Below are 27,814 nucleotides of genomic sequence, written 5' to 3' on the forward strand. Positions count from 1 at the left end.
TCTTAATGACTGTTGGTAGGCCGTTCCACATTTTGGTGGCATAGGAGCGAAAATAATTTGGTACCTTGTTTGTGCCGAATCTGGGTTGTACATGGTTTGTTGCACTCCCTCTGGTGTTGTGGGTGTGGACTTCGTTTATATTAAGGAAGTATTTAGACAGGTACATGGGTATCTTGATGGTGTATTGCATTTCTGAACGTACACATTATGTTTTGGAGTGATTTTATTTTGCTTGTAATAACATATAATGTATATTATATATATATATTTTCTCTCCACAGTCGAAGGAGTGCAATGGAGTCCGAGTTCCAGTGGACACCAGCAAGCCCAATCCCAACGAGGTGGAGTTTGACAACCTGTACCTGGACATGAATGGAATCATCCACCCCTGCAGCCACCCTGAAGACAAGTCAGTCCCCGAACAATGATCACTGCTCCTTCTTTGAAACCCATTCAATTGTGAAAGCATCTGTCAGTGTTGAAACCTCATGATGTCGTTAGAAGTAACGAGTTCTGTTTTTTAAACTTGCCTGCAGGCCTGCACCGAAAAATGAAGACGAGATGATGGTGCTCATCTTTGAGTACATTGATCGCCTGATCAACATCGTCCGACCCAGGAGGGTCCTTTACATGGCTATAGATGGAGTGGTGAGTAATGAACCAGACTCCATTTAACACTGTTTAGATGTATGGTGCAAATGTTCAATTAGTCCAACGTGGAACGTTAACCATTTCCGGGTCATGCTGGAATGACCCCGAGTGACCGAGTGGGAGTGAGTGAGTGGCCGAGATTTTGCTTATTGGAATTTGGTTTAAGACACTGCCCGCCCGCTACCACCCTTAGATCTCCATATATGGAACTGACCTGTTCTGACATGCCATATGTTGATCTGACCTCATCAAACCCTGTATACTCAAGACACGCTCCATATATGGCCAGTGCACGCGGCGCTTCTCGCTCTCAGGCATCTTACTGGTGTAACTCAATGGAGACGGAACACTAAGGAAAGTGCACTGGTCACACTAAAAGAAACGGGTCACAGGTGTGATGTCAAACGGTCACGTACCCAGGATGTGTCATAACTGAATTGCTTTCATCCTGAACCCTGACCAGGCTCCTCGTGCCAAGATGAACCAACAGCGCTCCAGAAGATTCCGTGCTTCCAAAGAGGGGGCGGAGCTAACGGAGGAGAAGGAGAAAGTGCGAGAGGAGATCATCCAGAAAGGCACGCATGTGTTGATTTTCACTCGATGAAATTTGCTGTATTGGTGTCATTGGCTACATTGAATCAGTGTCTGAAATATTGACTCGTATCCCAGTTGCAGTCTTATTCTGTTTAATCTTTATCTTCTATTTATCTTTAACCACATGAACGCTAGCTTCTGTGTTCTGGGGTGAAAGTTCTGAGCTTGTAGATTGGCTATTTGTGGCGAAAATAATTGGTGTACACTTAGGACTGCAATGTTTGTTCCTTTCCCTGACAGACTTGAGACCACTTCTTAAACTTGGTCTACTTTTTTTCCCTGAATGAAAATTGACGATCTACAAGCTAGATGGCTATTTTCAATTAATGTCTTCCCCCCCCACCCACCCCACCCAATCCTCCAATTACACTTAACTCTACTGCTGGTTTCTACCATCTTCAGGAGGGTACCTGCCACCCCAGGAGATAAAGGAGAGGTTTGACAGCAACTGCATCACTCCAGTAAGTTGGACAAAAATATTTTGTTCTTGGGGCTTTTTATTCCTTTATTGATCGTGACAGACAGACAACCGTCTGGGCAGCCTAGGTGCCCAGACGGTTGAGCTAACTGTCCGTGGCAACGAACGTTTTTTAGCGTTTGTCGTAGCCGTCTGATAAGTAAAGCACCAGTTCTGTCGTGACTTAATTAGTTGCATGGCGAATAATTGGTGTGGTTTGGGCTAAACGCCGTCCATAGCTGTGGTGTAATGGTATAGATTTCTGATCATGAACATATATTTGTATATATCTATCAAAATTAGGGATGCACCGAAAGGGACTTTCTTGGCCGAAACCGAATACCGAATATAAGAAACAGTTGGCCGAAAACCGAATACCGAATAACCGAAAAGATTTAATATTGTATATATTTTTGCCTACCATTGCCGTCATTGCCGTACCTTAAAGCTACCTGATTTATGGTTATGGCAAAACTTAACTTCAATAATAATCACTGTTATGGGTTCATAAAACATTTATTCAGCTCATTTGAATGCATTAATTGCATACACTATTCGGTGATATATTTTCTGCCTATTCGGGCCGAAACCGAATAGGCCGAAAATGCTTTTTTAGCCATTTTCTGCCGAATATTTTCTGCGGCCGAATATTCGGTGCATCACTAATCAAAATGATTTAAAACCTCAAGTTTATAATTTGTTTTAGAGCACAGATGCCAGCGTTTCCTTATTCCTAACTTGCCAAACAAAAGGTTTTTTTATGATTATTCAACAGAACAGTTCATGGTGAATTTCAGTATCTTGACATAATTTTGTGTGTATGTCTCTCTAGGGAACAGAGTTCATGGACAACCTCGCGAATTGTCTTCGCTACTACTGCGCAGACAGACTGAGCAATGACCCAGGATGGCGTAACCTCACAGTGAGTCCAGCTCAGCACCCCCCGCTTACTCTAGTAACCATGCACAAACACCCAGCACCAAACGCATATTTATCATTTTTGTATGTAGCACATCTTCTGTTATCTGAATTAAGCTTAATTTAGACACTAATTAAGCATCGGTGTCACACAATGCTTATGTGATGCTGTAGTATAATCGAGTAGGTCGTTAATTTACGAAGAAGCTAAGCTAAAATTCTATCTTGAAAATGGCCTATTACTACTTCCGGTTCATGGGGGGAAATCCCGTGAGTCTTATTCACTGCCTTTTTTTGTGCATTCTGTAATCCGTTACTGGGGTCTCCGGCACAAGATATTTTCTGATGACGTTCTGTGGCTAAAGACATCCATTTAGGGGTCCATTGCACTAGGGGTGGTCAGCAAAGATGGCCCTTCATTAGCGTGTGTTTGTCTTTTCAGGTGATCTTGTCCGATGCCAGTGTTCCTGGAGAGGGAGAGCACAAGATCATGGACTACGTCAGAAGACAGAGAGGTACTGTAGGAGTTGAATGGAGACAGAGAGGTACTGTAGGAGTTGAATGGAGTTTAGATCATGGACTACGTCAGAAGACAGAGGTACTGTAGGAGTTGAATGGAGACAGAGAGGTACTGTAGGAGTTGAATGGAGTTTAGATCATGGACTATGTCAGAAGACGGAGAGGTACTGTAGGACTTGAATGGAGTTTAGATCATGGACTACGTCAGAAGACAGGTACTGTAGGAGTTGAATGGAGTTTTGCCACAGTGAAGAGATTGGAGCACAAAGATGATGTTGTCTTTATGGTGCTGTTTAAGTGTTGCTCAAGCCAAACTGCATGAATGAAAAAGGGTGGGGTTAAATGGCAGAGGCATCTGATTAATGGCAAGGGGGGGGGGGTTTCTTCCATTTACCATGTCCAGCTCAACCTTATTTGTGTCTGGCTTCACTTTGTAGCTTGATGTCGCTAGTTTCTCTGAATAGCATCTCAATTTGTCACCACTGCAAGTGTGGGGATGGCATCAAAAACAAAAAGTATCAAAAATCGATTGTGTCTTTGTGACTCACCTGTGTATTTCCTTCTACAGCACAGCCCAACCACGACCCCAACACGCATCACTGCCTGTGTGGAGCTGATGGTAAGCCGCCTCCACTGCACACACTGAACTCCCTCACCAAGTCACATAGTCATGCTTAAGCAAGCAGCTGTATTTTTCCAAAATGCGTTGCACTTTAGAAAACCTTGTCACAGTATGTGTAAAGACTTTACACATACACTGCCTAACACTGAAGTTTCCCGAGATTGATTGATGGTCTTTCTCTGCCTAACCCGAGTTACCTGATTGGTTTTAGTTCAATTTCCTGAAAAGTAACGACTTTGGCGATACAAGTGTCAAGCTGACCATGCACGCACACACACCATACAAAGGAGGTATATTGGTGGAAACTAGCACCCCATTTAACTTATTTTGTTTCTAATGTCCATTCTGTCCTTTGCTATTTAATCAGCTGATCTGATCATGCTGGGCCTGGCTACTCACGAGCCGAACTTCACCATCATCAGAGAGGAGTTTAAACCCAACCAGCCTCGGCCCTGTCCTCTGTGTAATCAGATGGGTCATGAGCTCAAAGACTGCACAGGAGCGGCCCGGGAGAAACAAGGAGAGGTGATTATGTTTTTATTTATCCAAGGGAGGTTTGCTGAACATGAATGCTCTTTTTCAGCATCGCCCTGGCTGCTTCACAATCACACACACACACACACACGCTTTCAAACCTAAGAACTGGCCAGTATATATCCAGTCCTTATAGTGTTATAGTGTTGTTACCAATATTATACCAGTATAGGAAGAGCTGCCTAAAATGCTGGTAACGCTACAAGTATTGGTGAGTATGCCATTCCGGTATCATGTAATTTATCACATGATATGGTGTCATTTACAGTCATAAATTATTTTGATTGAATGCTTCAGTTGATTTTGCACTACTGATTCATACTTAATGTACTATCTGATCGGTATTCGGTATTGACCAATTGGAATCGGTATATCAGTATACCTCTAAATGGTTAAGTGTGCATTTAGAGTGTGCATTACATTCCCTCATTCACACACATTCATACACCGATGCCGGAGGAAACCATGCAAGGCACTAACCTGCACATCAGGAGCAATTAGGGGTTCAGAGTCTTGCTCAAGGAAACGAACTATGGGGGAGCCAGGGATCGAACTGGGAACCTTGCGATTCCCATCCGTTCACTCTACCCCTGAGCCACTGCCGCCCCCCCTAGTCTTAAGCTGTTGGCCCATGAGCCCCTAGCAGGTGATTGAGGTTCAGTGCCTTGCTCAAGGGAATCGAACCCACAAGCATGCTTCTCTAACCTTTTGGCTTCTGCTGCCCCAACCCCAGATCTAGATGTAGAGCGAGAGAGCTTACACATTCTATATTACATTTTGTTCTGATATTTTATTAAAGCATTATTCTTTAAGATCCCACAAGCAACAAACAAACGTGTCATGCTCTTCAGTGGATCCTCTCTCTGACCTTGTCCTTTACTGTTCATTATTCCAGCACGACCAGTTTGCAGACACCATGCCAGTATCTGAACAGGAGTTCATCTTCATCAGACTGTGTGTTTTGCGCGAGGTATGGAAGACGCACGCACGCACGGAGCACACTGCCACCCTAGCGTCCCTATTGTGAAGTGGGATAGTCTGCACCATGAGTGCTTTGAGACGAATATTTTGATGCCTATATAGAGGGTATGCACATGCATACAGTGAGTGGCAAATCACATCAAGTTTAATGTTGTTTAATGCAATCAGATAGACTTTTGTGTTTGTATATGGGCTGTCAAGGCCAGACACTCTGGAGGTTCTCCCGCATAACTTCCGGGTATGATGATGATGCCATGCGCATACCCTCTTTACTTTTGCACTATTACTCCAATAATACAATTTGAATAGAGGACATTGTGGTATTGCTTATTGTTAAGTAAAAATAAAACGGTAGTACTTTTATTCTACCACTGATGTTCACTCTTTCCCTTGTGCAGTATCTGGAGAAAGAGTTGACCATGGCCAGCCTGCCGTTCCCCTTCGACTTTGAGAGGAGTGTTGATGACTGGGTGTTCATGTGCTTCTTCGTCGGCAACGACTTCCTCCCTCACTTGCCGTCCTTGGAGATCAGGTGAGTCGGAGTTGGGTTTTCAATTTCAACCCATTGCGATCTTCGGATTTGGAAGACATTTGTAGAATTGTCCCAACCGTTTTCTGTGGTTATGTTTCTCAAACTTTTTCATATCGAGGACCCCCAAATGTCAAGATATTTTTGTTCCAGGGACACCCATAAGCAAAGTTAAAAATGTAAATTTTCAAAGACTTGCGACAATTGTCAAGATGTTTGAATAGCCAAAAACATAATGGTTAACCCATTTAGGCGGGATTAGCTATTGAAAAATAGCAAATCTACAAGCTCATAGTGCGCCACCTAGTGGCATGCTACGAGCTTGTAGGTCTGACATAGAAACATAGCTTTTTCAGAAAACTGTCAGGATGTAGAAGACATTTTTAGAATCTGATCTCATGTCAAAATGGGTTTAAGTGGTTAAAATATAGCTATAATGACACAGATGCTTTTCATGGGTTAAATGTGGATGAAAGTGATAAATAGATAAAAGATAAAAGTGGATAAATGTAGTCCCAGGTTCCCAGAAGGTGGCATACCGATTCTTCTGTTCTGGGTTTCCCATAGCTTAATTTGATTGGCTAGGCACTAGGCAGCCCACTTGAAGTGGAAACGGCATTTGAAAACGTCATGCGTGTTTCCGGGTCACATCTGCTGCTGAGCCAGCAAGGGAAATGGTTATGCTACCTTTTGGAAAAGGAAACTACATTACGCACAGTCAATTTCAACTACTTTCAACCTGCTGTCCCTCCATATTTTGCGAATATCATTATAGATGAAAATCGTGACAGTAGCAGATGGCAATGCACCATGTGCTTGTAGTGGAGTTATTTTCTGTTGCTGTAATGACCCATTTGTTTCTCTGGCAATTACATTATTTAATTCATCAATTGAAGAACTGTTGAATAAGTGTCTAAGTTGGTCTGTGTTTTATTATTTCAGGGAGGGTGCAATAGACAGACTGGTGGGCATCTACAAAGACGTGGTACACAAAACTGGAGTAAGTATCATCTGCAGTGTGTACTGATTGTCTGTAGATGAAGAAACTATATAGACAATGAAATATAAACAAATACTCATTAAACATTATCCTCACTGACAAATACAGTGGCTTTGTGGATGGACTGTCTTCCCTGAGACTGGTAGGTGGGGTTCCATTCCCTGGTCACACAGATTCAATTTCAGACGCATTTCGAGCCCTGAGATCGACTCCTGACCTGTGGGCCTCATGGCTTGGCAAGGCTGTTGTATCAATGTATATCCCTACTTGTGCTGACCAGCTGTGTGTGTGTGTGTGTGTGTGTGTGTGTGTGTCTCAGGGCTACCTGACACACAACGGCTTTGTCAACCTGGAGAGAGTTGAGCTGATCATGCAGGCAGTCGGTGTGGCTGAAGACAACATCTTCAGGAAACGCAAACAGGATGACGTAAGACATGCTTTTAAGGGACTAATAATAGATTATCTACTATGAACCACATGAGCACCATCTCTATTTTGGGCTGAACATTCTGCGAAAGTAGAAGATCTACAAGCTCACAATGTTTGTATATCTGCCTTTTTCTCTATGGGGCTTATGTGATTCATTCATAATGGTTTTTTTAAAAGTTTGGGACCAAATTCATCTTTTGGCTCTTGAGCTGAAAAGCCCTGGTAGAGGGGAAAATGATTGGTTAGTATAGAGGCCCCCACCACTTAAAAGAAGGTTTTCCAGGAGAAAAGAACCCAGTATGGACAGCGTTGCTCTTTTCAACATGGAAAATTCGGGAATTCGGGCTGGGCAATTAACTGAAGATATTTTCAAATCGATATTCGGAACTAATTGCCGACTAGTTTCACGACATACGTAATCGAGGCAAAACTTTTAAATAATCGTGATGTTGATATGAAGTTATATCACCTAGCACCCAGGGCTCGAAATAGCGACCATTTTGGTCGCAAATGCGCCTGAATTTTAATCTGTGCGATCTCAAAATATAACTGGGCGCACCAGTGCTACTGCATATAATTACTGTAGTGCGACCAAAACGATCGCGACCGAAAGTGTCGCGGGCCGGTTCCCTCCCGCGAGATGATTTAAACTTGTAGAGCATAAAGATCTGAGCATGTCAAAAAAAAAGTAAGTTCCTAGTCCATTCCTGTCCAGAGTTATGATTGTTTAAAGAAATATCTCCTTGGCTTCTTCTACTTCCTCTAACCTCCCGTCAGTCCGTGGACTGATTGGGTGATCAACATCAGCTGGACCTGAGGTCCTCAGCTGTGAGAGACAACAAAAGGGCTCAATTGAATGGAATGTGTGGAGTCACACACACACATTTATGATGACGTTATGAAAATAACTTCTCATAAATATATACAGTAGGCCTATATATATATATATATATATATATATATATTTTTTTTTTTTACTTCAATCAAAAAGCAGGCCTACATAAAACAAAGGGTTTTGTAGCCATTTACAAATTCAGAAATTATAGCAGAGACAGTATTTAGAATTTAATTATATTTTCAACTGGTTTATTGCCACAAAAATAGCATCTCATACCAACTGGCTTGTAGGCCAGTGGTTCCCAAAGTGGGGTCCGGGGATCCCTAGGGGTCCTCGGTTAAATGATAGTTAGGAACCAAATGGACCCTTATGGGTCTGAAACTCTGAGAGTGTACTACATACTATGGGTAAACCAATTTCACTGTACATTTGTACACTCAGTTAAATTAACTTTGATTTTATGGGTCCCAGAGATAGAAATGGGGAACGGTAGCCTAATTCAGGTCAAACTGGGGGTCCTTGAAATGTAAATAACTGAAAATCACTGCTAGAGCCGTAAAAATCTTCTCATATGGGGGTCCCTGGCATATATTTTCAAATGGGGGTCCGTGGGCTAATGAGTGTCAATTTGAGGGTGCTTGACATGAAAAATGTTGGGAACCACTGCTGTAGGCTACAAGTGTAATAATAATTAATGTAAAAAATCGATTACATATTGGTGCTCGTAAAATTTTGGTGGGTGCTCCTAATTTTTTTCTGGTGCTCCTTCATTCTGAATTTGGGAGCACCAGTGCTACCAAGTAAAAAAGTTAATTTCGAGCCCTGCTAGCACCATTTTGGACAATTTAGGCATTTAATCCAGAGCGATTTACATTAAACATGGGAATCACATAAAAAGCATTTATCATGAAACATGCCTAAACTAAGAACGAATATCTATATAATGAAACTATACATATATACTATGCTATACATATGTACTATAACGTGCTATGACTACATGCAATGCAATTATAGTGCTGTCTACATAAAATGCTATAAGTCTGTATCAAATGCTATCCAAGTCTACAGAAATGCTATCTAAGGGGGTAGGGTAAGTGCTATGGGCCATGATGGAGTCTGAAAAGGTGGGTTTTCAGACTACGGTGGAAGATTGGAAGTGATGCTGCAGTTCTGACTGCAATGGGAAGTGCATTCCACAGTTTTGGAGCCAGAAGGGAGAAGAGTTTGGGACGTGTGGAGCGTTATCCCGGCGTTTTTAGTGAGGGTACTTCCAGCTTGGCTGATCTGAGTGCGCGGGAGGGTTTGTAGGACCCTGCGAAAGACCATAAGGTGACCTTGAACTCCTACCGTTTTCCCCCCCATTTCTTTCTCCATCTTTTAGGAAGGCTTCAAGAGAAGGATGAAGGAGAAGAAAAAAAGAATGAAGGTGAGTGTACCAGACTGACGTATGAATAAATGGATGTTTTAAGATCTAAACACCACCCAACTGTACAGTTGAGCTTCTTGATCCAATAAACGAGTAGTGTGTTTCTACTTTATTATTGTATTTTTGCGCATAATTGTACTGTATAAGGCAAGCCATCGTTTTCTGTTTTGTTTGTGCAGGCAGAACATCAGGCTCCAGCCTACCTGACCACGGGTCAGTTTGCCCCCCAGGCCCTGGGTGGAAGAGACAGACCTGGGGCTGTGCATAACGCCCGCCAGCAGGCCTACGGCATGAGGACGCAGAGCGAGCAGCACAACAAGGTACACATATTGCAGCTTCTTAGACTTACGTTTCTCCACCACAGAACATTTCCAGTAGATGGCATTAGATGGATGCTAGGTTCATTGTGTACTCGTTAGCCTCATATCTTTGAGCCACTACGGTGTTCTTTATGCACTCCATTTAGTTATGTGATTATTTACTTTGTTGACTAGAGTTTGTTTAATTTGCTTATTCTGATCTTGCACATGTAAAGTAGCTCTACAAACTGAAACATGTTGGACATTGGAATTGTAGTGCAACAGTGGTTTCAAACATTTTCATGTCAAGGCAACCCAAATTCATATGTATTAGTCCTGCAGACTATACTTTGTGCCAGGGCCAGCCATAAGAGAGGATTTGTCGACATTTGCACAACATTCTTCCAAAATAGCTGCTCTCTAAGCTTGAGCTTGTATCTTCGAACGGTCATAAATATGATTGTAAAATAATACTTTTGATGTGGTTCATTCATGGTTGTCCAGGATGCAGCCCAGTCTCTGAAAGCCATGATAAAGAGTGGAGGAAAGGTACGAACACTTTGAAATGTCTCACCTTTACTTCTATTCATATTCATGAATAGGAATACAAAAGAGAATATTAACACGACTTTGTAACTATAATAAGTAAGGTTGGGCTGTTTTACCGTCTACGTGCATAAGTCAATCTGCAAGCTCTGCTTAAGCAAAGTGTTTGCTATCGACAGCAATACACATCCAATTCTAAATACATAATAAACTCCAATCGCTAACCCACTCTAGAATGGCTTCAAATTGAGTGAGCTTGAAGCAAATTGACGGAACAGCCGGGGCTCTTATAGCTGCTGTTGCTGTAAGTACAGCATGCAGGGACAGCACATGTGCTGCAGCTTTCTACACTGTAGTGAGGGGAAAAAAAGGATGTTGGAACGACAGTGTGAGCTGCCTGGGAGAAAGTCCTTTTCAAAGAACGCTAGGACTGGCAGACTTTATAACAGACTGACGCTCACATTCACACAAATGAATGGAGAGACCAATGTTGCCGAGGTGCGGTCCACAACAGTTCTATTAAAAGGAGGAACGCTAAGATGAGAAATTCAATGTATTGCAACAGACCAAAGTGGTGATTCGATTTCAACTCGCCATCTTGTGGCGATGGGCTGTATCGCAGACTGACTGCATTTCAGTTAAATGTACATTTATTTTTGGGGTTGCATAAACGGTGAATCAATGTAAATGTCATTAATTTTCTTTTTATGATTTTACAATAAAGCATACAAAATACACATGACTTGCACAAAATAAAAAGACAAGAGAAAGAGTCAAATCCATATTAATTGGGAGTTCCTTGACATGAAATATTATTGAGAACCTCTGGTCTATGACAAAACATATCGTTGGAATATGCACCACTGACTTATCATTTTCCATTACATGAGTCTAGCTGCCTGAGTGCCTGTGTATCTGGAGCTAATCTAGAAAACCCCTTGACCTATCGGTGCCAAATGGCCTGTACACGCTGCCAGTAGGCCACAGAAGTACTTCCCACTCATTTAGACACACATTTTTTTAAGGAATTGAACTATAATTTCATAATGAAAGATTGAATGCATCACCCTGCGACATGATGTGGGCTTGTATATCTGCTGGTTTTTGAACATGGTTTTTGGTTGGTGCCGTGCAGGGTGACAGTGCAGATGGCAGAGGAGTGAAGAGGAAAGCGGAGGACAGCGACAGCGAGCCTGAACCTGAAGACAACGTCAGGTGCGTCAACCCACTTTCAACCCACACTCTCGGGCTGGTTTGTGTCCGTTAACATTCAATTAGTGCCTTTGTTATTGAGTGCCTAGCATTGGGTCCCGTCTTTGGGTGTGATCCGGACTTAGAATCAAACTCTCACGTCCGACTTCCTACACATTCTCAGGGCCAGACACTAACCACATAGCCACTTGTGCAAAATGACAGCTGTTCATAATCTTCCTTTTAAAGTTTTAACAATCTGACCATCAGCAGACCTCCTAGATGGCTTCACTGATTTTACTCTGAAGTCTGAACAGCAGAGAAAATGAGTTCGGTTGTGTCCTTTTTTTGTTGAGGAACATTTACTGATGAAGCCGCGTCGTGAAATTTCTGCAGGCAATTAGGGCTGCAACTATTGGTTATTTCCGTAGTGATTATTCGGTCGAATGTGTTTTATTTATTTTTTATTATTGAGAATTTATTTTGTATCAACAAATCGAGGAGATTGTTTTCCTTTTATCAAATAAAAAAATAGCCGATGTACAAGCTCTGGTGTCTTTGCTATTTTATAAATAATTTTATTGAAATTGATTTCCCATAATCGATTAAATTGTAGTAGAAGAAACAACAAAACACTTAATGTGTCCAAAATGAATCACCTCTGTGTGCCTCTGTGTACATGGCATTTTATTGCTCCAGTGCCCCCCAATCATCAACACCCCACCCCCACCCCCCTGGACGTGATTAACATGCAAAGCAGTCATGTTCTGTCCAAATTCCTCTGCGACATGTTTCGCTAAAGCCTCCTAAATCCGTGGGGCTAAATTGGTATTCATGGCGGCTTTCCGGCCTGTCGCCGGGCGTTCCCCACGGGCCTCACAGCCCCACCACCGACGAGACAGATGCTACCTGGGGCTCCTTGATTATCATCGTCTCTGTCTGGTGGAAACCTCGCATGTACTAAACTGTTACTTTGCACCATTCACATTGAAAAGCATAAAAAGTAGCAGATCCACAAGCTCGACATGCAGCACGTCATGCCGCTTTTCGAGCTTGTAGATCTGCTGCTTTTGATGCTTTTGTATGACTCTGTGGTGTGATCAAGTTGGAAGTTAATTTACGGAAAAATGCCAAGTAAAAATAGGGAGATGGGAGGTTTCTGTCCGATGGCAAAGGTGTGTGTGTGTTCGTTCATAGGGCTTTCATGATCATGAAATTTCACTTGATGATGATTGTCACACAAGTCATTGTGATTAATGATTTTAATTGTCTTTTTTGGCATTGAAGGTTGGGACATAATACAAATTACATTTCTTTTTTTTGGCCTTTGACAAATTTCTGTTATTGGATATGACAAATAATGTAAATATTATAGTTCTTTTGGGCAACTGTATAATGTAACTGTATAAATGTATAAGAACATTTCTCAACATGGAAATGTTTTGTTGTGCCGGTTGTGTTTTGCAGGTTATGGGAGGAGGGCTGGAAGCAGTAATATTATAATGTTTTGTTTTGCAGGTTATGGGAGGAGGGCTGGAAGCAGTAATATTATAATGTTTTGTTTTGCAGGTTATGGGAGGAGGGCTGGAAGCAGTAATATTATAATGTTTTGTTTTGCAGGTTATGGGAGGAGGGCTGGAAGCAGTAATATTATAATGTTTTGTTGTGCCGGTGGTGTTTTGCAGGTTATGGGAGGAGGGCTGGAAGCAGTAATATTATAATGTTTTGTTTTGCAGGTTATGGGAGGAGGGCTGGAAGCAGTAATATTATAATGTTTTGTTTTGCAGGTTATGGGAGGAGGGCTGGAAGCAGTAATATTCTAATGTTTTGTTGTGCCGGTGGTGTTTTGCAGGTTATGGGAGGAGGGCTGGAAGCAGTAATATTATAATGTTTTGTTTTGCAGGTTATGGGAGGAGGGCTGGAAGCAGTAATAATCTAATGTTTTGTTGTGCCGGTGGTGTTTTGCAGGTTATGGGAGGAGGGCTGGAAGCAGTAATATTCTAATGTTTTGTTGTGCCGGTGGTGTTTTGCAGGTTATGGGAGGAGGCCTGAAGCAGTAATATTCTAATGTTTTGTTGTGCCGGTGGTGTTTTGCAGGTTATGGGAGGAGGGCTGGAAGCAGTAATATTCTAATGTTTTGTTGTGCCGGTGGTGTTTTGCAGGTTATGGGAGGAGGCCTGAAGCAGTAATATTCTAATGTTTTGTTGTGCCGGTGGTGTTTTGCAGGTTATGGGAGGAGGGCTGGAAGCAGCGATATTATAAGACCAAGTTCGACGTGGAGCACACCGACGAGGAGTTCAAGCGCAAGGTGGTGAAGTCGTACGTGGAGGGTCTCTGCTGGGTGCTGCAGTACTACTACCAGGTCCGTTGGCCAGTCCCATCCACACACTTCATTTATAGAGCACGTTAAAGAAACTCATTTGGTTTAGGAGGCATTTGTAGAATGTCAAGTCTCCCTCAAACTTTATTGTGCCAAGGAGACCTCCACGTTATGTATAATTAGATCGATAAATGACCGCAGAAACACAACAGTATAGACTCATTGATGATCAGAAACGGAACTGTCAGTCTGGGTTAAAAGCCAAGGAGCAAGTTATTTTTCCAAACGTGATTTAAGACGAGCAAGGTTTGAAAGAGACTGGTCTTCAGATTTGTTTTTGGGACCACAAGATATATCACTAGTCTCAAGCGTAGAATGCCACAATTCCACACTCCTTACAGTGACAAAGACCGTAAGGTCGAAACGTCGTAATTGCCTGCCTGCCTGCCTCTAAATAAAGTTTGGAGCATCTTGGGGTGAGTTGCGAGCCCATGCTTTCTTTTTACAGTACAGAATTCATTCTATATGTTGATCTGACCCCCCCCCATGCCTAAGTGCCAGTGCTCACCGAGAAGTCTGCTGTCACCCAGGCGGATGCGTGCACGCAACCTTGCCCGTGGCGTTTTACTGCTATTAACGTAAAGCTAGCTTTCCATTTTAACTTAAATGTTCCATTTGGTTACAAGTCCATGTGCCGCAAAGGGTTCTGTTTGGTTGTGAGCGCAGAGGGTTTCCCCACAGAGCCACTGTGATGTATTTCTGAGTGTTCCCTGGGGTCTGTCAGTGTTAGTCCTCCCCCCCCCCCCCCCCCCCCCTCCCCTCCCAATAACCTCCCGGTTATTGTTTGCCTTTTCATTACAGCCTAAATCATTTTATTGTTGTAAAACAATGATCTTTTATCTCCAAATGGAATAATTAGCCCTGGGCCCTCTCCAGCAGAACCCTGGCGTATTAGGCATGAGTGTGTGTATTATGCTTGTGAGGCACAAATGTCCCCGCAAGTATAGTAGAATTTGAGAATTGTCCTCCGTTAAAAAAGGAAAAAAAAGACGTGCAGAGTTTACAGTTGCGAAAAGATTCACGTTGGTTTACGCTTAGACATTTAGGAGTCAGGATTGGAGTTGTGCCTGATCTCAAAGAGCATAACACGTCACAGCGTGCCGTGGCGTTGTGAGCCTGTTAACTTCTGCCATTTTTGGCTTTAGGGTTATTGTTTAAAAATGTTAAAGACATGGCATTCATAAAATCAAACTGTCCTAAAGTGTGTGTGATGTCCTCGCACGTATAGAAATGCAGTGCAAAGTGTGTGTGTGTCTGTGGGTGACATTGGAGGATTTGTGTGTCGTAATTGGGCTGTGTGCGTAGCGATGGTGACTGTGTCGAGCCACATGCTCGCCAGTGGGTGGGCGGAGTCCCCCGAGATGCGGGGGGCGGTGGGGATGTCTCTGAATTAATGAATACTGTGAGGTCCTTCTCTTCAGGGTTGGGGGCTGGCAGGGGGGACAGGCGGGGACGTGTCTGCTCGCCTTTGTCGCACATATTCACGCTTGCCCGATGAGCTCGAGCTTTAAAAGCCACATCGCTCACGAAACGGAAGCCATGGCGCCTTCCACCAAAGACCACCGGCGCCACAGTGGTGTTTTACTGTGTCTGTGGACTTGAGAAAAAAGTCAAAAAAAGTTACTTTGCTTTGTCTCACATTAACCCATTTAGACCTGACCTCGATTCTACAAAATGACTTGTAAACCATGACAGTTTTCTGAAAAACCCTATGTTTCTGTCAGTGGTGCCTACCTATTCCATGTCAAGGACCCCAAAAATTGTATGTATGTATTTTTCCTCGGACCCCCATGTCAAAATATGATGTTTCAGGGACCCACCAGAAGCAAAGATTTGAGTAAAGAATGTTTGCTGTGAAAGAATATATATTCTAATTTTGCGACACATTTTTCAAAAATGGCAGATCTACAAGCTCGTAGATCTGCTATTTTTCAATGGCTAAAGTATAACATAATGCTTAAAACACCAAATGGGGTTCCTGTCATGAATGGGTTAAACTTAACTCGAGTCAAAGCGCAAAATTATTGCCATCAAAATGTAGTAGTGAGTTACATAAAGCGTGAGGAGTTTTTAGGGCAGATTGCGGTTTCAGAGATGGGAAAATAGTAATCACACTTGATTGTGTGAAGTGAGGAGCGCACAGATTGTTGATGTTCTCATGTCTGTGAAAAACGAAATGCATGTATTTATATTAGCGAGATGACAGATAATTTACAACAAAGTACATAGACTTGGCTGGCACAAATTACATCATAGTTTACGGTACCCTAAACGAACATTAAAGTCCAGTCCATAGACTTTGGCTGGGACGGGTAATTTATTTATATAGGCTCTAAACAAACTGGCTGGCCTATGCCGTCATTTGCGATAGGGGGTCCGTGGCCTGGTGCATATCAAACTGCGGGTCCTTGAAATGGAAAAAAAGGTTGTAATGTCTCCTGTGCAGAGTGCACACTTCACATTTTGGCCAGCGTGTGGTGCTAGAGGCAAGGTCATCGGGTCACTCAAATGGTTAGTGTTCATTATCTGCACTGCGTGAATATTGGCAGTACTTGGTTGGAATCCAGTTGCTCCCCTGATGCTCCCGGACACTTGACCCTGCTTATTCTGGTGACCCCCGTGGCCTTTCCTCTAGTGAAGTGATTCTCAACCTTGTGCCATTATAAGCACCCCCCCCCCAGTTTAACCCATTAAGACCTTGAGGCCGATTCTACAAATGCCTTCTAAATCAGTAGTTCTCACACTTTAAAGGTAGTGCAAGTGCTTTTCTTTGGTTTAAATAAGTGTTCAGTAACCGGAGTCTCCATGTCTCAAGCTTTTTTCTTAATTAAACTGAAATACATTTTCAGAAGCTGAAACTGGGACACCAATTTTATCCCATCAGGATACAGATTAAATATGTAGAATTGTAAGTGTTGAGACAAAGAATGAGCAGACAAAATTGGAACTGTCACACTATAAAGATTAAGCTCATAAATATGAGCATTTTGTCTCCTACCTGAAAATGTATTTTCTGTTTATTAAAGAGCTGGAGAGACAGGGAGACCTGTTACTGAACAAACGCTATAGTATATAGCAATAATTACTGAATATATTCAGAATATAGTGATTTAAACTTTATTTTCACCAAAAACATCACTTACTCTACTTATTTTTATTTTTTATTATTTTTTAAGAAAAAACAAACAAGCTTGTATATCGGCTCTTTTTAAATATCCGGAAGCAAACGGACCCGTAAAGGATCCATTTGGTTCCATTTTGCCACACTAAAGCAAAGCTGTACGTGACACAAGATGTCTCTAAATCTAATGGCCAGACGGCCATGACATTTATCTGTCCAACACTTTGGTGCCAAACAAGATATCACAATCTACAAAGACGGGTCTTATGTTATATCCCTGCTTCTGTTAATAATCTGAATTAAGTACATGCATTTCTTCCTCATATCTGGCCACTATGTAAACATTTATAAGTACAGAAGATCCTGGGGTTTGTAAGTCCTATCAAGCAGCCATGTTTTGTCCAATAGAGTCGACTCCTTTAGAGAGACTGAAGTACTCTGTCGGAGCTATTTAAATGTCAGCTGCAGCCATCCTGGGATCTGGGATTGTATTTTTTAAGCTTCATGGTATAGAGGAACTTGTCTGATTTTAAAGGGCAAAGGGAAGAGTTTTAGATGTGCTCTGTCCTTTCTGTTTGCTCGCCAGTAATGTGACGGGGTCCATTTGGTTCCATTAGTACACTCGGGGAGCTATGCTGGTCCTTGCAATTACAAAGTTTGAGAATCACCCGTATTGTAATTTTATATCGAACCTACTGATTCCAGAAACGGTTCCAAATGTGAAGGAACATATTCCGATAACACTTAACCCATTTTTTGGCGGGAACCCCTTTTGGTGTTGGCATTATGTTATGCTTTAGCTATTGAAAAATAGCAGATCTACATGCTCATACAAGCTCAGATCAACAAGCTTGTAGATCTGCTATTTTTGAAAAGTCGAAGAACGACTGACATAGAAACATAGCTTTTTCAGAAAACTGTCAGGACGTAGAAGACATTTATAGAATCTGATCTCATGTTAAAATGGGTTAATTTATCACTTACTGCACCTGTTTCAAGGCAATGAGCCAGTCACAAGCGTATGCTTGCCAGTCCGTATCTATCCCAGCATGCATCTGACCGTGTGTTTGTGTGCCTCCTGACAGGGCTGTGCTTCCTGGAAGTGGTACTTCCCGTTCCACTACGCTCCGTTCGCCTCCGACTTCAAAGACATCAAAGGGCTGTTCACCGAGTTCGAGAAGGAGACCAAACCGGTGAGAATCAACATGTCTCTTTTCATTCGCCGTTTTGCTGCTTGCAGGTAATGGTTCTCGTGCATGTTCTGTTAAAGGTGCAAGTAAGTGTAAACGATGTGTTTGATTGAGGTAGCCAGTGTGCAAGCAGATGGTGGCCAACAGTATTGTCGATTTAGTAGATTTATGGCTCACCTAAATCTAGGGTTTCTTGGCCCCTTAATCCAGGGGTTCTCGACCATTTTGTCTGGGGACCCCAGGAAATGCTTTGGCCGTGTCTCGCGACCCCCGCCCCCTCCCCACCCCCAATACAAAAATAACCTTAATAATAGAGATAATATATCATAAATAAATACTGAAACCAGATAGGATTAAGGAAAGTGTATGCATGTACTGTGTACTATGTAAACTCTTAATTTGCATTTTCCAGCCATTCACTTGCAAAAAATAGTTTTTATTATAATTTGGCGGGCGACCCCCCCCCATGCCCCCCCACGAGGGGTCACGACCCACAGGTTGAGACCCCCTGCCTTAATCTACAGTATATGGGTAGTCAAATAACATAAAAAAGATCCAAAATGTTGGTAAATGTTTCGCAAACATTTTCTTGTCAAACCCCCAAATTGACTTTGCTCGCCTGCCTGACGACAACACACATATGGGGCTCTTTACTGTACTTTATTTGTTTAGACGGGACAATGCATATTATAGGACATTAGATAAATGCAATGTAAATACACCGGATTTTGCAAAAAATGCAAATTCTCATCCTCAGTCCCCAAAACAAGCACGACCTTTGCTTTTAGGAAACGACGCATTAAAAACATGCATATACACAATCTAATCTTCTGCATGCCTGTTGATGTTCTCAGTTCAAACCCCTGGAGCAGCTGATGGGAGTGTTTCCTGCGGCCAGCGGCAACTTCCTACCGGAAACGTGGAGGACTCTCATGAACAGTCCGGTAAGTGACATGATGCTCGCCAACATAACGTCGAGCATAAGAGCCTTAGCATTGTCTGCATTAAATATTACCTGTAATCTTCCTGTCGACCAGGAGTCCTCGATCATTGACTTCTACCCCGATGACTTCGCCATCGATCTGAACGGCAAGAAATACGCCTGGCAGGGTAAGCTGTCCCCGTTTTACTGGGCACCCAAAGTGGCACTACAGTGCTTTTTCTGCTCCCTCGGGTGTTTATGTAACTGTGTTGATTGTATAAAGCTATTTTTAGTTTCTGTTTTTTGAAGACGGGTAATTTTAAATGCTGGAAATTCAAATAATCTTGAGTTAGAATTTGACATTTTAATAAATGTTTTATACTATATAAATTGTATGTACAACAAATATTTTTCTTCCAATCGTTGAATCGTTGGAATCCAATGTTCTTCTACATGTACAGCCGTCTTTTCTATATATATCTATTTTGCTTCAATTTCAACTACTTCAGTAAGGCATCGTCGTACGATGAAGCATACGTTTTACGGTGAAGAGCTCAGTCTTGACGGGCATGATCTGTGGTCATTAGATGTGTTTTCCGTTGTGTTTGAAGGTGTGGCGTTGTTGCCGTTTGTGGACGAACGCAGGCTGAGAGCCGCCTTGGCTGACGTCTACCCAGACCTGAGCTCTGAAGAGTGTGAGTACACATGAGAGGGTGACACCTTGTTATATTATGGATTCCACAATGTTACCTCTGATTGGCTTCCTGGCAGGCATTGTTTTACTGAGTTTAAGGTTCGGTTTAGGCATAGTTTTACTGAGGTTATCATACCAGGAAGTTATGCGGGAATGCCTACTGAGTGGCAAAAAACTACTTTCTGGCCTTGACAGCCCATACATCCAAACAGAAAAGTCCTATTTGATGGCATTAAATGACATTAAACAACATTAAATTGTTGTTTTTTTTGTCACTCACTTTGCCACTCGATCTGCCATTCACTTTATGCATGCACATACCCTCTATAGCTCTGCTTCCAAGACGGCACTTGGTTCCACTGTGACTCAGTGACGGAGGGCGTTTGTTTTGTGTTGCAGTGAGGAGGAACAGCCTGGGCAGTGATATGCTGTTTGTAGGGAAGAGCCACCCGCTGTGTGACTTCATCCAGGAGCTCTACCGCTCAGAGTCGTCTGAGGAGGTACAGAAAACAAGCGCACACAATTAGTGCTGCACGATTCTTGCTCAAATGTGAATCGCGATTTTAGTAACACATAAGAGTAACTCAAATTAATTGGACAGGCAACTGGTGCTGCATGATTCTTCACAATAATTCACAAAATGAAATTGCATAATCTAGATCGATTTATTGTGCAGCATTACACACAATGCTCTCCTTTCATGTCAATACGATTTTGTGGTGCAACGGTAAATGGAACTAATCATACTAATATCTAACCTGAAGCCGATTCTACAAATGCCTTCTAAATAAGTAGTTCTTTAAAGAATTTTCAAAAACGGCAGATGCACAAGCTATAGCAGCACGAACTGACACGCTGTGAGCTAACAGTGCTTGTACATCTGCTATTTCTGAGGAAAAGATTTTAAATTTCCAAATGCTCCTCCCCTTCAAAGTAGCGAAAATGGCCATTCTACAAGCTCTGTGTGTATCAATGAGACCCGTTGATCGGCCAGATTGGCTACAAGCTCACACGGCGTGCATGTTTTTATCTCATCCAGGGAACGGAGATGTCACCGGAGCTGTGTCATGGCATCCAGGGCCTATTAAAGCTGGACCCAAAACCCATCCTGCCAGATAAGTAAGGAACACCCCCCTCTTCATCTTCTGTTTGCCTGTACATTTACTGCAAGTTCATGTCCTACAGCACTGGTTCTCAACCCTTTCTGGATCAGGGCCCACTTGAAAGTGGCCTGAGCCTGTGTTGCATTTTGTTGGAAAACGGAAGTGCGTCATAGTAAGAGCTGCCTGTATCCGGCGGCACCCAAGTGATACCACTTTTGGCCACAAGGTGGCAGTCAAAGTGTTAGAGAAAAAATTACATATTTTTTGTTTTACATCGATTTCTTTTTCAATTTTATATTATAGATGTCTTGGTGTTTGTCCAATGATTTGGGCGGCCGCTTGCATTACGGTTCACAGGCTGCATTGTCCAGACACTGGGACTAATGACTGAGTTTTTAGCAAACCCTGAGGAAGACTATATTGTCGAAACGTTGGGTCCCTTTTAATAAACCTTTGCATCGTGGTGTAGAGCTGTGCGGCCTAATCCTTTTCAACACTATTACCTGCCTTGGTAATCGACACGCTCCCTCCTTTGCCTGAAGTTTTGTTTCAACCTTCTTTCAGCCCCGTGGAGTCTCCTATTCCCCAGCTGCGTGACATCGCACAGAACAGTGCCATCGGGTAAACACTTTGATCTATATCTCAGTTGACAAATGTGTGTTTGTGTGAGAGAATGTGAAAGATGAAGATATAGAAATGGAGAGGTGTTTGCATGACATAAATAAGGCACGAGATGGCATGGCATATGTTTGAGAGTTCACGCGTAACAAAGAATGTATACTGGAAATATATTTGTAAAACATATTTGATTTTTTTGATTTTTATTATCCTCAGGGTTAGGTTCCAAGACCCGCAGTTTCCTCTTGGACATGTCTTCAAGGCTATTGTCCTCAAAGGAGCAAAGTAAGTCATTATAAATGTCATATGAGGAAACCTCAATGTCCAAAACTTTTCAGGATAAAAAAATTGTCAAAATGTGTCTGTTTGTGGTGTGAGCTTGCGGATCTGCAGCTAACTCTTAATTACTTCATGAAAAAACACAAAACGTAAAAAATATGGAGATCGGAGGTTTCTTCCCATCAGCAACAATATTCTGTGTCTAGTTAAGGCAGGCATTGATTTCACGTTGCTGTTTTTACTGTTCAGGATGGCCGACAAGGTGTTGAAACCAGGGGACTGGGAGCGAGGGAACCAAGGAGGCAGAGGAGGAGGCAACTGGAGACCCCAGTTGGGTTTCAATTCCAACAGGAAGCAAGTCCACCTCGACCAATCAGGTTTCAGGGCTCTCGGGTAAGAGCGGAGTCACTCAACGTTCATAGATCAGTTAGGCAAAGTACAGTCATTTATTGGTTCTGTCTTGGTCTGGTGATTCGGTGTGTAACAGGTTATCTAATTGATTTATTAAACTGTAACAAAAATAAGAAAAATTGAGGTTGGAAAGAACACGCACAATTTTTTTTTCTAACTTTTTTCTATTTTTTATTTTCTAACTACACCAAAGGTAAACCACACCAATGCAACTTGTTGAGTTGCATTGGTGTGGTTGACCTTTAAAAAAAAAAAAAAAGTTGTGACCCGACCCTTTGATGTGGTTTGGGGAATAATAATAAGGCAATAAACTGCTATTACCCAAGCTAATATTAGCATATGACAACCAACCAACCTCATGATATCTATCATAACTATAGCACATGGCCGAGTCCATTTTGTAATTAACTGGCACTGAAATTAACTTGCGTCAAGTGTGGAAATAATTAACACATAAACGTGACTGGCAAATCCTGTTTGATGCTGCAGAGTTAGAATGCACCAAGACACTCTAATGTACTCCCACCAGGTGTCACTGCATCGTGTGGGAAACATATGGAAATGGAGATGCACTATGAAAAAATGAAAACCGCTGTCTGCTCCAACCCTGAAATTGTTTATGAACATAAAATTACATTTTTGCTGTCGTCAAAAGGCATATAAAAAGAGTTTAAGAAGTGACTTGAAAGTGAGGCGTGCTTTTTAAAATGATAGGATCTGTTGCGAGTGTGTAAATGTCTCATCGTCTCTGCTGAGCTGTCATGGTTGATGAGGATCTTAAGCTCTTTATTCCAAAATGCTGATATTCTGCTCAAGAAACGGGTAAAAGGGAACATCTGGCCTCGTCCCACTATCACAGGATTGATTATGGAGGAATCTCAATTTGTTCCTCTTTGTATTCCTTCCTCAAGCCTGTCTTTAACTCAAGAGATTTCAACTAGTTACTGGGTCTGTGGATTACAGACTTACAGAGACTTGGTGCATTTATAGTTGGTTATCATGTCGGTGGACTACTCCCATTCAACAGCACCAGATGCAGAGAGGAGAACATAAACCTAATTTATGCATCATTCCATAGAGAGGAGAAATATCGGCCAAAATCGTTTTTTGGTTTTTTTTGCCCCGATTTCCGATAAAAATGATTATCGGTGACTGTTGCAGTACTTAGTTTAGACTACCGGTAGTCATTTGGTTAGACCAGTCATTAGTCCTACAACTACAACCTATCTCAAACCCTAACCCTAACCTCCCACGGCGCAGCACACCTAAACCTAACCTTAACCCATGTCTAACCAATGACTAGTCTAAACTAAGTATGCACCCCATCGGGGACGATATATCGGCCAAGCTGATAATCGGTCGATCCCTACTTTCATTTATAATGCACTTTACATTTGTGAGAATCTCAAAGTGCTACGGCGGTAAGCAAATGCATGCAATAAAAAGAAGAATCCTCGCACCACTGTATCTTCTCACAGATAGTGTGCTAACACTTTGACGCTCTGCGTTGTCATTTACAGTCACAGCATGAACAGAGGAGGCGGGGCCCCCGGCGCGGGGCAGTACAGTAATGCCCCGCCCCCTGGTAACTACCAAGGAAACTACAGAGGAGGAGGAGGAGGAGGAGGTCACCGCCAACACCAACAACAACAACGTAAGAACCACAGACTTAACACTGAGAATGTTACTGTGTGGGGGGGGGGGGGGGGGGGATGCACCATGGCTAATCGTGCGTGCTAGAGATGGAGACTTTGTGTGTCCTCCTGTCTGACTTTGAAGTTGATGAACAATGTCCTTTGGACCACGGTGCTCACGGGCCCGCCAGCGAGACTCCACGCTATTCCGGAAGGCACTTGATGCAAATAAGGAGTATTTTGGCTCCTCCGGGACCGTGGTTGTCCATTCTGGGTCTTAAACTCGCCAATTAGTGCAAAGCTCTAGCAGAGCTTTGTTGTTGTGGCCTGAAAGAGTCAGTTTGATAAAGGCGATCATGGTGGAAAGTGGGTGTGGGTTTTTTGTTTGTGTCTGTGATGCCTTCCATTGGGAGTTTTATGTCAATGAGATTCTTATAAGCTTTTTATAAGATTCTCTATCAAGAAGGAAAATGTGCAATTGCCAGTTGGCAGTTATTTACCTATTTTTCTTATTGGCTTATTTCAATTTGACTGATCTATTGTCAGATCTATTGTCTATCTTTCAATTAAAGAAAGACTTTATTTGCCTGGAGGAGTGTATAAGTGGGTTAAGTTTATTCATAATAGTTTAAGCCTTACTTTGTCATATGACGGATGGGAAAATAGCCGTGCATTGTGTGAGCTTTTGGCCTGGCTATTTTTACCGTTGTTGTTTGGCTTTGTTATAACTGTTTCTTGATCAAACTAAAAAACATCAAAAGTAGAAGATCCAGAAGCTTGACGAGTTTTGAGCTTGTCTATCTGCAATTTTTTCTGTTTTTTAATTTTAATCCTGAAAGGTAACTGTTTTGGACATATGCGGTTCCACCCCGACAGACCATGTTTGGCACTGATCAGACCCTCGCCTCTGAGGAAATGTTTTTCAAAGCCAAAATAGCCCATCTACAAGCTCACAGCGCATGGCTATTTATTTATTTACATACTTATTTACCTACTTGACACCAGGTTGAAAGTGGTTTGATTTAGTGTTGGCTTCAAGGATTTGACTTGATAGTTGATAGCTACTGTATGCATCTCATTGATTTCTAAGTGAAGTTAAACTGTATTGATCTCCTTGGGGCGGAAAAGGGCTTGATCTCAGTATAATCCTAACTAGCATAAGGACGAGTTGCATCACTGAGAACTTTTTATTTTATCTATTACAATATCGTCAAATTTAACAGATGTGATTGATGAGTCCGTCTCCTGTTGCAGAGGTCTGTCTAATCTACACAAATACATTTGTAAAAGTTTTCTTCCACAACATTACCAAGCCCAGGAATGGGATTAGCCAAGACAAGTAGGACTCATTCAGGATCCCGACGAGGCTTTGCTTTTGTCTAGATGGCACTTCTCCTCTGGTCCAATGGCCAGGCTGGCCCAGTAATCAGTATTGGAGGCTTTTGGTCCGGTGTGCTTTTGTGATGTTGGGGTCCGGGGTCTCCCTGTTTGCTGATTAGCGTTCTACGAGAACAGGGTTTGCTAATGAGATTGTCGAGTGGGCCCCACTGGATACACGCGCACACACACACACACACACACACACACACACACACACACACACACACACACACACACACACACACACACACACACACACACAATTATTATACTTGTGAGGACATCAATATTTTGCAACAGCAATTCTTTTTTTAAACATGCTTTTATAGCTTTTTTCCTTCCATGTACATTCCAGCCTTAACCCCAATGTTGTGCTGCCACATGTGAGCTTGTAGATGAGCTGTTTACTGTGTACAACTTAGGTATACAACAGGCATAACTCCAGACAGACTTCTAAATTCTAATCCTAACCCCAATTTAAATCTCTTTCCTAATTGTAAACCCGACTCAAAACAAATTTAACCATAAAACAACCATTATGACTGACTAATCCGGCACATTGTCCTCACAATGTGTCATTTATCAGATTCTACTGGGAGTGTATGGACATTTGGCCCTCACAAATAATGGTAATATCGTCCCTTTCGGGTGCAAACCTCATATGCCCAAAACTGTTACTTTTCAGGATTCAAAATTTGCAGATATACAAACTCAAAACACATTGCTTCGTGCCATGTTTCAAGCTTGCGGATCTGCTACTTTTTATGCTTTTGTTTGACACTGTAGTATAAATTCACGGAAAAACAAAGTTAAAATATGGAGATAAGAGGTTTCTGCCTGACGGCAACGATATACAAGTACACTCAAACGCACGCACTCAAACTCAGATACCCTGATAAAAGAGTCCGGGATGAAAAGAGGCATGAAACTCAAAGTTAACTTGCCACTTGTGGCGGCGGGGCTACCCCCTGCGGCGATGTGTCAACACGGTGACACTGAAACACGTCGGGGGTCTTTGTCTGCCCGCGTACCACCAGCTGGAAGCTAATAACCCACCAAAGCAGCCTCCGCTGGTGGCCATTATTGTCCTAAACAACGCCACTGACACCCAGCTTTAATCAGGGGGCTCAGAAAGTAACATTCTATCATCTGAGCCAATCGACCGCGGTGGAGGAGAAAGCATGAATGTTTACTTGAGTACTTTTTAACTTGACACATTCTAACGGGGAGTGCATAATGTTTGCTATGTATAATATATATACATAATATACGTGTGTGTGTGTGTGTAGCAACAAAGTTTTTCAGAAAACTGGTTTAGAACAATGGTTCGTTTTTTTTTTTTTTTCGTTTTTTTTCAACATTTGTTTTTGGCTTTCCTGCCTTTATTAATGGTATCAAGAGAGATGGAGAGGAAAGGGGGAGAGAGAAGGGGAGAGACATGCAGCAAAAATCGTCCTGAACGGGACTCGAACACGTGACGCGCTGTCAGACAGATATGTGGCGTGCACCTGGACCACTTGGCCAGCGGGCGCCCCGAACAGTGTTTCTCAAAATAGCAGTTATACAAGCTCCCAGCGCTGCGAGCTTTTTTGAGGGTAAAAAATATAAGGGTATAAATTTGAGGGTCCTTGGCTGGCATAAAATCGTTTGAGAACCACTGATTTAGAAGGCATTTATAGAATCGGCCTCAAGTAGTAATAGCATAATGTAGGAATTCTCTGTTACAATTAAAGCCCTGTATTATACTTGTATATATATTTTAATTGAGAATAAAAGTGAAATATATTATCAATCTACTAAAAGTACAGAAAGTTAAAAGATTTATGTGTCCATCCCATTCAAACGTTTACTATTATTCTTTTAGTCAAAATCTTATGAAAATAGCTGAATTACAAGGATAATATTACAGGTTCTCTGTTTAGTCCAGTTTCCTTAGCATACATCACAAGACGACAGGAGCGTTAATTTCAATCTTATTGTATTTGTGGCATGGGTATGTCTTTACCAGGTTTTCAGAAATGGAAACTCTTTCTAGATCGTCTATTTTTGCTATTAGTCGTGTGACAAACTATTAAGTGCTTGAGCTTAATTTATGACGTTGTGATCCGACATGTTCGCTTGAAGATCAGTTATGTTTGGCAATTGACACGTCATACTAGTGTCTACTTTAAATTCCAGCCATTCCACTGAAATGTCATCTTAGGAATTTTAGAATCCACCTGTGCATAAAGGTCTTTACACACCGGTTTAGCGTGACCAATATACAACGTGCGATTTATTTCCACAAACTATTAATTTACATTTACCGTGCGAAATAAATAAACGTTTACAGGTCTCTTTTTTTTTTTTGAATTGTTACTTTCCTGTCCTTGGTTTCAAACCCTCCCAGCCTAGATGGAGACATTGGAGTGGTGGTATTAATTTGAAAGGACTTGGGAGCGAGACGTGCAGTTGTTTGTGGCGGCTTGTAATCCCGGTGCGTTAATACAGTGACTGCAGTGTGTTTTAGGGATTCCAGGCGTAATCCTTTGTGGCTTTTGTCTCC

At 42.2% G+C, this 27,814-nt stretch overlaps 1 protein-coding gene across 1 annotated transcript in view; it reads left to right on the forward strand.

Annotated features, from left to right (window-relative positions):
- Nucleotides 1-27,814, forward strand: part of xrn2 (5'-3' exoribonuclease 2) — a 37,317-nt gene that overhangs the window by 1,697 nt on the left and 7,806 nt on the right. Inside the window, exons 2-28 of the mRNA XM_080791358.1 lie at nt 282-409; nt 537-648; nt 1,115-1,226; nt 1,648-1,706; nt 2,535-2,624; nt 3,063-3,135; nt 3,708-3,758; nt 4,129-4,286; nt 5,191-5,265; nt 5,675-5,808; nt 6,748-6,805; nt 7,125-7,232; nt 9,457-9,501; nt 9,681-9,821; nt 10,305-10,349; nt 11,482-11,561; nt 13,764-13,899; nt 18,124-18,231; nt 19,083-19,172; nt 19,266-19,338; nt 19,762-19,845; nt 20,244-20,344; nt 20,884-20,963; nt 21,512-21,568; nt 21,782-21,850; nt 22,094-22,237; nt 23,776-23,909. Coding sequence (XP_080647484.1) covers nt 282-409; nt 537-648; nt 1,115-1,226; nt 1,648-1,706; nt 2,535-2,624; nt 3,063-3,135; nt 3,708-3,758; nt 4,129-4,286; nt 5,191-5,265; nt 5,675-5,808; nt 6,748-6,805; nt 7,125-7,232; nt 9,457-9,501; nt 9,681-9,821; nt 10,305-10,349; nt 11,482-11,561; nt 13,764-13,899; nt 18,124-18,231; nt 19,083-19,172; nt 19,266-19,338; nt 19,762-19,845; nt 20,244-20,344; nt 20,884-20,963; nt 21,512-21,568; nt 21,782-21,850; nt 22,094-22,237; nt 23,776-23,909 — 2,545 coding nt within the window. The remainder of the gene's footprint in view (nt 1-281; nt 410-536; nt 649-1,114; nt 1,227-1,647; nt 1,707-2,534; nt 2,625-3,062; nt 3,136-3,707; nt 3,759-4,128; nt 4,287-5,190; nt 5,266-5,674; nt 5,809-6,747; nt 6,806-7,124; nt 7,233-9,456; nt 9,502-9,680; nt 9,822-10,304; nt 10,350-11,481; nt 11,562-13,763; nt 13,900-18,123; nt 18,232-19,082; nt 19,173-19,265; nt 19,339-19,761; nt 19,846-20,243; nt 20,345-20,883; nt 20,964-21,511; nt 21,569-21,781; nt 21,851-22,093; nt 22,238-23,775; nt 23,910-27,814) is intronic.

The sequence above is a fragment of the Protomyctophum bolini genome (assembly GCF_963924005.1).
Source record: "Protomyctophum bolini genome assembly, chromosome: 19".
Taxonomy (NCBI): domain Eukaryota; kingdom Metazoa; phylum Chordata; class Actinopteri; order Myctophiformes; family Myctophidae; genus Protomyctophum; species Protomyctophum bolini.